At 42.0% G+C, this 9,756-nt stretch overlaps 1 protein-coding gene across 1 annotated transcript in view; it reads left to right on the forward strand.

Moving 5' to 3' along the window:
• pkn1a (protein kinase N1a) overlaps positions 1-9,076 on the forward strand; it is a 61,371-nt gene extending 52,295 nt beyond the window's left edge. Inside the window, exons 12-23 of the mRNA XM_046047065.1 lie at positions 569-707; positions 1,006-1,090; positions 1,720-1,799; positions 2,147-2,222; positions 2,934-3,025; positions 3,388-3,564; positions 4,589-4,651; positions 5,812-5,888; positions 6,019-6,161; positions 6,322-6,429; positions 6,657-6,737; positions 7,350-9,076. Of these exons, the coding sequence (XP_045903021.1) occupies positions 569-707; positions 1,006-1,090; positions 1,720-1,799; positions 2,147-2,222; positions 2,934-3,025; positions 3,388-3,564; positions 4,589-4,651; positions 5,812-5,888; positions 6,019-6,161; positions 6,322-6,429; positions 6,657-6,737; positions 7,350-7,553 (1,325 nt within the window). The 3' untranslated portion in view covers positions 7,554-9,076. The remainder of the gene's footprint in view (positions 1-568; positions 708-1,005; positions 1,091-1,719; positions 1,800-2,146; positions 2,223-2,933; positions 3,026-3,387; positions 3,565-4,588; positions 4,652-5,811; positions 5,889-6,018; positions 6,162-6,321; positions 6,430-6,656; positions 6,738-7,349) is intronic.
• The last annotated feature ends 680 nt before the right edge of the window (positions 9,077-9,756 follow it).

Raw genomic sequence — 9,756 nt, forward strand, 5'->3', positions numbered from 1 at the left:
TATTAGGGCCCGAGCACGACCGTGCGAGGTCCCTATTGAATCTGCTCGGATTATTAGGGCCCGAGCACGACCGTGCGAGGTCCCTATTGAATCTGCTCGGATTATATTTTTTTTTTTTTTTTTTTTTTTTTTTTTTTTTTTTTTCAAAAAAACCTAAAGAGAATTTAAGCAGAAACACAATTTGGCCAAAGCCTGGAAAGGTCACTTTCCCTCGCTTTCTTTCCCGTCATCATGGATGATATCATTAACTTGAGGAGTGTATTCCAGATTCCCTTGGGACATCTGTTAATATTAGGAAATGATTTTAACTGTAATCCATCCAAGCCCATCCCTACAATCCTGACTATTATAACGGGACATTTTTCCTCTTTTCAAGATTTCTATTACTAGATGACTAGATTTCCAAAACAATGAACACACCATTGAAGGGACACAAATTTTATTTTAAAGAAAGAGTTCTTAATTAGTCAGGGGGCTGAGGTGCGATCTTATACTGGACAGCAAATATCTACAAAAGAAGATGTGATAATGGTGGGAATTTAACTTTTTACTTCTCTCGTGAACCCAGGCAAGGCATTCCTGCGCGCTCGTCAGATGAACGTGGACATCGGGACGTGGGTGAGGCTTCTTCGAAACGCCATTCCAACCGTAAACAACTCCGGAACCTACAGTCCCAATGCACACAGCCTCCCAGCGCTCAGCTCTGGGTGAGACACACACACACACACAGCAAGCACAAACAAACATGCATAAGCCACACAGATGCAAACACTCCACTTAATTGTACTGGAGAATCACTATTTGATAGCTGTCAGTCAGACTTTGCTATCAAACAGAGCAGCACCCCTTGAACCTTTTTTCCTTGTGTTTCCTGGGAAAGTATAAAGCATGTGATGCTGTCTTTGTCTCACTGTCTAACAACCCGTTTGTGTTTGTCTCTGTTCATTTCGTCCGTCTGCATCAACATGTTGGTGTGCTTGTTTGTGTCCGTGTGAATTTTTCCAGGGAGGTCTCGGTGGAGAAGTTGAGTCTGGACAGCGACTCTCCGATAAGAGGCGATTACAAGAAAGACATGGACACACACACGCCGGTGAGACAGACAGAGATAGAGGAAGCCCAGGGAAATGGTGTGTGTGTGTGTGTGGAGGTCGGGGGTGGGGGGTGTACAGCAGCATCCATCAGTTCAATCCACAACCACTTGTCCCTCTGTTAACGGTGTCACTGTCCTCAGAAGCACAGTTATGGAGAAGTTGAAAGACAAAAAATGTTCTCTAGTGGGCTTGAAGAGGAAAATGGCTCTGTATTTGATTAATTTATTTCATTTTCATCACCCACCCTAGCTCTGTAGGCCCATAGTTAATCCAGAAAACTACTACTGAAAAGGGTTCATATGTTCACAACACACAGAAAGCAGGTGATTTGTGTGATTTAAATGGCTGCCTGTGGAGATTATGGATTGCTTTTGGGATTTGCACATCATCAGTGTCTATAAAAACTGAGCCACCCTGCATGTGTTTCCAGCCCATTGGTTTTAACATATGGAGCAGGGACAAAAAGTGAATCCTACTCGCTGGAAAGATGTTTGTATGTCACGTCCAAACTGTTGTCACGAAATCACGTGTCTGTTGTCTTCCATCCTGTGTCCTCTTACCTCTCTGTCTCCGCATTTCTCTTTGTGTCTTTTCCTTTGTGTCTCTTTCCTCACATGTCCCCCGTCAGGACCGACTGCCAGTCATCGAGCCCTTCTCCCCCCCAGACCTCACCCCTGAGTGCCCTGTCCGAACCCCGTCTGTTAGCAGGTACACACACGTCAGCACATAAACACCACATCACCACTTAATGCCTTTTTCTCAGAAGACATTTTGACATGTCACTGTAGGTGAAGCACAGGTTAAAATTATGACATTAATGATGGCTGAATTGCATTTAGCTGCTTCAGTTTCACGGCTTACTGGGTAGCTTGAATAGAACAGAGCCATTGATAATGTTATTAGTAACACCTGAGCTTTTCCTACTGTGACAAGTCAGCCAGTCTGCTTTCCATAAGCATGTCTGCCATGACAAATGATGCTGTTTTTAATCTGCTATTAATCTGTTTTGGTATCCACTATAAATGACCCGGCTGAACGTGTGTCCGTTTCTCCAGTAAGCAGAGGAAAGGTCCTCTGTCTCTCCAAGACTTCAGGCTGATCGCTGTGTTGGGCAGGGGACACTTTGGGAAGGTACAGTTTAGTGAATGATTCGCTTAGTTTTTATATGAATGAAACGTAACTTGGAATACACAAAGAAACTGTGGGCAAACAGGTCAGTAATAAGACAAAGAACAAAGGGAGGAGGAGAGTTTTTGAATGTAAAATGTACAGCATGTGCACAGATCTAGGCACTTAATGGCAGAAGACCTACGAAAGGGCTTGGACAGGCAGCTTCTCTAGATTGCAGTGTGTTTCTAAGGCCACATCAATAGGTTTAGTATTTCTAGAAATCAGAAAAAACAACAAGTGACTGATAATTTTCCACAACCAGAAAACCAGACATACAAGACAGTCGGTAGAATGCCTTTTTGTGTTCTTTCTGACATCAACTGCCTATGTTTGTGTGCATATTGAGCACATTAAATCATATCAGTATTCTGCATTTAATGGCTTTCTTCCTTTTTCTCTTGTTTCATAGACATTGATTATGAGCATTAAGAAAAATGCTGAAACATTTTAAACAGCAGTCATGTAAACAAGAAAAGAGAGCTCAACTTGCAGGTTTAAATCGTGCAACCAGACCTTATTGTAATGTCTTAATTCATTTAAGAAAGTTAAAATATCTCTTCTCATCAACCCAATAAGCATGCACATCTAGAATCCCTCAGTTCACCTTTACAGGTATTGTACACTTTTAAGAGTGAAACAAACTGAATTGTCGCTGCATGTGTCTGTCTGCAGGTGTTGCTGTCAGAATACAAAAAGACAGGCACAATGTACGCCATCAAAGCCCTGAAGAAAGGGGATATCGTAGCCCGGGATGAGGTGGAAAGGTGTGTCTTCATGTGTTTATTGCTGTGTTTGTGTGATAGGTTGCTGTTTTTTGGTTCTTTGAGCCCCAATAATACATTGTATTATGCATTCACTGTATTTATTCTGTGCTTCTGCGTCTTGAATCACCATGATTACAGTTCATCAACTAAAATAATTGTGTAAATGTCTCTCATTTTTCCCTCCAATCTTTTCTTATCTTAATCTTTCATTTTTCTCTCACCGTGTGCGTCCTATGGTCTTTCTCCGCTTTCCACCTCGTCCTTTACTTCCCTACAACGCCCGTTTGTCTCTCTCCCTTCCATCTCCCTCACCTCCTTCTCTTGTTCCTCCTCTCCACTTTTTTCTCTCCTTCCCCCTGCAGTCTGATGTGCGAGAAGCGTATCTTTGAGATTGTGAACATGTCGCACCATCCCTTCCTGGTCAACCTGTTTGCGTGCTTCCAGACTCCAGAGCATGTTTGTTTTGTTATGGAGTACACAGCAGGCGGCGACCTGATGATGCACATCCACGCAGACGTCTTCACAGAGCCACGGGCCGTGTATGTAATGATGCGAATATGTGTGTTTGATAAAGACTAAATGCTAATATTATGTTATTTGTTTGTGTGATGAGTGAGTCTGTAAAAACACACATAAATTAAAGCTCCCATGGAAGTCTGTAAAGTCCGGACAGTAGGGAAAATGAGTTTAATCATTAGCAGGGCTTGTGAAGGCTGCGATTTACTTTAAATCTCAAAGTACAGTGATAAATAAATGCACATTTAAATAGTTACAGCCTCAATAAGTCCTACCGTTATGGTCATTTTGGGTACTTTAAGAAAAGATGAATACATTTTCAGGTCTCAAAGCAAAGAAGCAGTAGAGCTTTTCACAGCAGACATTTTGACTTGTCAGGAAAAACGAGTGGATTAATAACATTAACGATCACACATGTGAGTGTTTTATTAAGACCATAGACAGACTTTTACCAATCCTTTAATGGTGCTATTGTGTTGAACTGCATTAAACTAAAAGGTGTAGTATTTTCGCCCTTCCCTATATATAGGATATTGTAAGAACTCTCACAGATAAATGCTCAAATCTCATTAAAGGCCCTGCACACCCCCACAGGTGTTTTTAGTTATTCTTTCCAATTCAAGTTGGGTAAAGCTATGCTGAGAGGCCGCCAGACTCCATGTACAAATAAGATTGATAAAAGTGTAAGTTGCCGCTCCTTAAGATGCAAAAAAAGCCAACAGGAGAAAGAGGGAGATGTCAGTCAAGCTCATTCTGTAAACACCCGCACAGTCCTGGAGAAAAGGTGCAATCACGTGAAATCATCTGTGTGGGTTTACAATGAGTGTGCAGGTCCTTTTTAAGGAAGTAAAGTCTGGCTATTTTTATGGTATCCATCAACTCATTCACTGTCATTTTCAGTAAACATGGCCAAAATGAAAAGCCTGACACACATGTAGGTACTATAGTGAAGTAGTAGTGGTGTCCATTTTTGTCTTTTTAATTTGTTCACTTTACATTTTATTCACTTTTTAAGTTAGTAATAATGTTTCTTTGGTTTGACTTCAGGTTTTATGCAGCCTGCGTAGTTCTTGGACTCCAGTTCCTTCATGACCATAAGATTGTATACAGGTCAGTGAAAGCCACACGCGCCTCTTTCCTTACACGATAGTTGGAGTGTGATGATTTGAGTTTTGAGACATGGTGCATTATCCTGCTGGAAGTAGCCATCAGAAGATGGGTACACTGTGGTCATAAAGGGATGGACATGGTCAGCAACAATTCTCAGGTAAGCTGTCGCATTTAAACAAGGCAATTGGTACTAAGGAGTCCAAAGTGTGCCAAGAAAATATCCCCCACACCATTACACCACCATCATCAGCCTGAACCCTCGATACAAGGCAGGATGGATTCATGCTTTCATGTGGTTTACGCCGAAGTCTGACCCTACCACCTGAATGACGCAGCTGAATTCCAGACTCATCAGACCAGCCAACGTTTTTCCAATCTTCTATTGTCCAAATTTGGTGAGCCTGTGCGAATTGTAGCCTCAGTTTCCTGTTCTTAGCTGACAGGAGTGACAATCGGTGTGGTCTTCTGCTGCTGTAGCCCATCTGTTTCAAGGTTCGACGTGTTTTGTATTCAGAGATGGTATTCTGCATACCTTGGTTGTAACGATTGGTTATTTAAGTAACTGTTACCTTTCTGTCATCTTGAACCAGTCTGCCCATTCTCCTCTGAACTCAATAAGGCATTTTCCTCCACACAACTGGCGCTCACTGGATATTTTCTCTTTCTTGGACCATTCTCTGTAAACCCTAGAGATGGTTGTGTGTGAAAATCACACTAGATCAGCCGTTTCTGAAATACTCAGACCAGCCCGTCTGGCACCAACAACCATGCCACTTTCAAAGTCACTTAAAATCCCCTTTCTTCCCCATTCTGATGCTCTGTTTGAACTTCGGCAGAGTTGCTGCCATGTGATTGGCTGATAAGCTATTTGTGTTAACAAGCAACAGGTGTACCTAATAAAGTGGCTGGTGATTGTATATATGTCTACTGAAGAAGCAAATGACAAAAAAAAACATCTTTCCATCCAAATCTGTGCAAAAGATGTTCGCATTTAACTAAAAGCACCGCTGTGCCTAAGTACAGCCTTACAGAGCAGCTTGCAGGGCTGTAGACTCATATTATTCATTTTTTGTATTAGTCTTTTAAACTCCTTGTGTACTCTCAGCTGTGCTCGGTGAAATACTCTCAAGAGACCTACACCTGTTTAATCTTTCTTCCAGAGACCTCAAGCTCGACAACCTGCTGCTAGACACAGATGGTTATGTGAAGATCGCTGACTTTGGACTGTGTAAAGAAGGTGGATATCGATGTTACTGACCGACGGGCTCATCTTATTTTTCATGTGACATCTGAGCCCAGTCTGCTGGCTGCTCTAATTTCGCTAAAATCGATGCACCACAAATGTTTTCATCTTTCTGCCTCTGTAGGAATGGGCTTCGGGGACCGGACCAGCACTTTCTGTGGGACTCCAGAGTTTTTGGCCCCAGAGGTCCTAACGGATACATCCTACACCAGGGCAGTAGACTGGTGGGGACTGGGGGTCCTCATATATGAAATGTTGGTGGGAGAGGTGAGAACTCGTATAATCTCACATACACAAAGCTCTTACGCTGTCCATGGGGTGATAGATCACAAACATGTTCACTGTGGTTAACACCTTGATTTGTGACATTCAAATCTCCAGAATTGATTGCATTAAAGTGTGTGTGTGTGTGTGTGTGTGTGTGTAGTCTCCATTCCCTGGGGATGATGAAGAGGAGGTGTTTGACAGCATTGTGAATGATGAAGTCCGCTATCCTCGCTTCCTGTCCACTGAGGCTATCGGCATCATGAGAAGGGTAAGAAAACACACGCGTAAACACCATTTTCTCCTTCTCTTGCTGATTTTATCACACATTAACAATACATGACAGATGCTGCACATACATATGAAGTACTTATCAGTCACCAGCGTAGGTGACAAACTGACACATCCACTTACTCAGTCACAGACGTCACACATTGACATTTGGCTGCAATATCCCCTTATAATTTCTTATTCTTGCGTGTGTGTTATCGTGAGCAGCTGTTGAGGAGGAACCCGGAGAGAAGACTGGGCTCTGGTGAAAAGGATGCAGAGGAGGTGAAGAAGCAGCCGTTTTTCAGAGTAAGTACACTTGTGCTGTTTTTTTTATATATTTGGGGAAGAGCAACCGCTCAGCTGTTGATGTGTTGAGGTGTGCTGGACCTGCCGCTCACCTTGGCAGTCTCTGCTTGTATAATTCCTCCCTGCAGTTTAGCTAAACTTGTAGAGCATGCAGCGCAATTACAAGCCTGTTTCCTTTCAACAGCGGCCCTTTGCTGCATGTTGCCCCCCCTCATCCCGTCCCGTCCCTCGTTTCCTGCCTCTATCCACTTTCCTATCTCTCCAATAAAAACTGATCTACTGACCAAATAGCATAGACTATTGCCCAATCTTCTTCTATATACTTTTTTTATGTGAGGCAGCAGGAAATATTCAGTTTGCACCTGCAGCAGGTCATCTATTAAATGCAGGGTTTGTCGGTTCAATCCCCCCTGTCCACATGTCCCAGGTGTCCTTGAACAAGACATTGAGCCCAGGCGTGATTAAAGTATCTCGTGGCTGTGGTAAAGCAGCTCTAGCTGACCTTCTTGACACCTTGAAGGATGTATATGCAAAACTAAGAAAGATCAGCAGATTCTGAATCCACTGTTCTTAAACTAAATTTCTCGTCTCTTTTTCTTCATCTCCCCTCAGAATGTGGACTGGGAGGCATTGCTGCAAAGGAGGGCGCCCCCTCCCTTCGTCCCCTCCATTGGCGGCAAGGAAGATGTCAGCAACTTTGACGAGGAGTTCACGACTGAAGCTCCGACACTCACACCCCCACGGGAGCCTCGCGTGCTCTCCCGCAAAGACCAGGACAGCTTCCGGGACTTTGATTACGTCTCTGACCTCTGCTAGTGGACTGGGGGCTCCCAGACCTCAAGGAATGTTTGATTTTGGCAGTTTTGGCGGAGTGGACTGTCCGCTGACTGTTTGTATGCCGTTAATTACACTGTGAATGAATGCAGAGAGACCGGAGGCAGTCGGTCTGTGTTTTGTGGGGTTTTAAAGATCGAGGACTAAGAAGAAAAAAAAAAGCCGGGACGGATAGCTGATGGGGTAAAATGTTTTATCACAAACGAAGTCCCGCTCTTCAATCATTGTACAACACATCAGTGACTTGTGTATCTTGCAAACATTAGCCTTTAAAAAGCGTCCTCCCGTCCTCGTTATGTGTCGTTGTGTTGTCGCCTGAGAGGAGGAGCTTGCTGTCTCTTCATACTGTTGACTGTTTGGGGGTTGCTTTACAGCCTCTCATACCAATGCCTTACATTTGTACTTGTAATAGTTTCACAGAAAAGCATTTTGTTTTTATTTTGTGGCCCTTTGTAAACAGCAGAAGGAAGATCCTCGTGCTGCATAAACATTCTTAATTGTTCTTTTTATTTTTTTTTTAAAGAGGATTTGCTTGTGGGAGAGGAAATAGCGCCGTTCAGAATGAATTTGTTCTCACAGCTTTCCCAGCAGTCGTATGATGAGCTTCAGTCTTGTTGACCGACGCTAGGTGAACTAACTATGGGGTAAAGAACCACTTTTACCAACTACTTTTTTAACATTTGTGCTGCATGAATTTTAATGTCCGACAAATGTTACAATAATTAAGTACCTACCGCACACTTTGTTTTAATTGGATATTTGGGTATTATACTTAATTTGATATAAACATATGTAGCAGACACAGAACCACAACCACCAGCATAAAAGCTATGTGGCAAGTAGGTTATATCAGTTTTTTTTAATTGGAGAAAAAAAAAAATATCTGAACACTAAAACTTGATGTACAAGTACCAGACTGTCCTCCAGTTATCTACATGCTATCAGAGTTTTGTGAACATGAAGTAAGTAATTTCCCTCCAAAACCGTTATATCTGACTTCTCAAACACTAAAAAATGTTGTTTTAGCATCAGTTTTAAGAACTTCAGCCACCAGTTTTAAAAACTGTCCGTTGGGGTCATCGCAGGGTTTGGTTTCCATCACAGTGATAAAATCATCTTTGTTTCAGCCGAAACCGAATGATATCTTAATGATTTTGGAAAATCTGGGTGGCAGTCCAAGCACAACAAACCTCATTAGCCACTTTTCCACAGTAAAGCCAATGAGGGCTTGATGCAGTGAGTGCTGCCTCAGATCCCAGCTAACAAGTTCTCTTGGTAATATGTTTCTAAATAAACAATATCCTTTGAAGGAAACCAAATAATAAATGTTGGAAAACATGAGCCAGAGGTATAAACGCCTATAATACGATTTCTGAGTAGAGGAGAGGTTTGTTGTGAAGCTGTATGTATGATGGTGTGGATTTTACTTATCTTGTGTATGACAGTACAAAACCATGTGAGTATGAGATGACTTATTTTATAAAGAAAACCTGGAGTGAATATAATGTCTGTGTGGTGGTGTTGTTTTTGTTGTGGGTATGGGAGTGTTTCATTCAAACCAAGGAAGGGTCAAATACAGAAAATAAGTAAATAAATTAGCAACAACACATTAAACGCATGTCATCACACACAAAAAAAAAGTGGATGTTTTTGTGACTAAAGGTTGTAAGTGAAGAAATAAATTTGAACAGCTGCATATTGAATAAACAATTAGCCACTGACCTGTTTTTGATTTAACGTATTTTTGATTTGCTGTAATTCAATATCGTTTATGGACTTTAGAAATTAAAAAAATTGAAAATGGTCTGCACTTGTGTAGCACCTTTTCTAGTCACATTCACCTGATAGCAGAGGCTTAGGTGCCAACTGCTCATCAGAAACCGAAACTAACATTTACACACACTTCATCTGGAGCAATTTGGGCTTCAGTACCTTGCCCAAGGACACGTCAACATGCAGACTGGAGGAGTCGGGGATAAAGGTGCAACAATTAAATGAATAGTTGTCAACTATTAAATTAACTGCCAACTATTTTTTATAGATTTTCTGGTTTATTTACTGCTCTGTGACTGTAAACTAAAAGTCTTTGGGTTGTAGACTAAACAAGACATTTGGGGACGTCATCCATGGCTTTAAGAAACACTGATCAACCTATTTCACAACATTCTGACATTTTATTGACCAA

Source organism: Micropterus dolomieu, linkage group LG04 (assembly GCF_021292245.1).
Source record: "Micropterus dolomieu isolate WLL.071019.BEF.003 ecotype Adirondacks linkage group LG04, ASM2129224v1, whole genome shotgun sequence".
NCBI classification, from domain to species: domain Eukaryota; kingdom Metazoa; phylum Chordata; class Actinopteri; order Centrarchiformes; family Centrarchidae; genus Micropterus; species Micropterus dolomieu.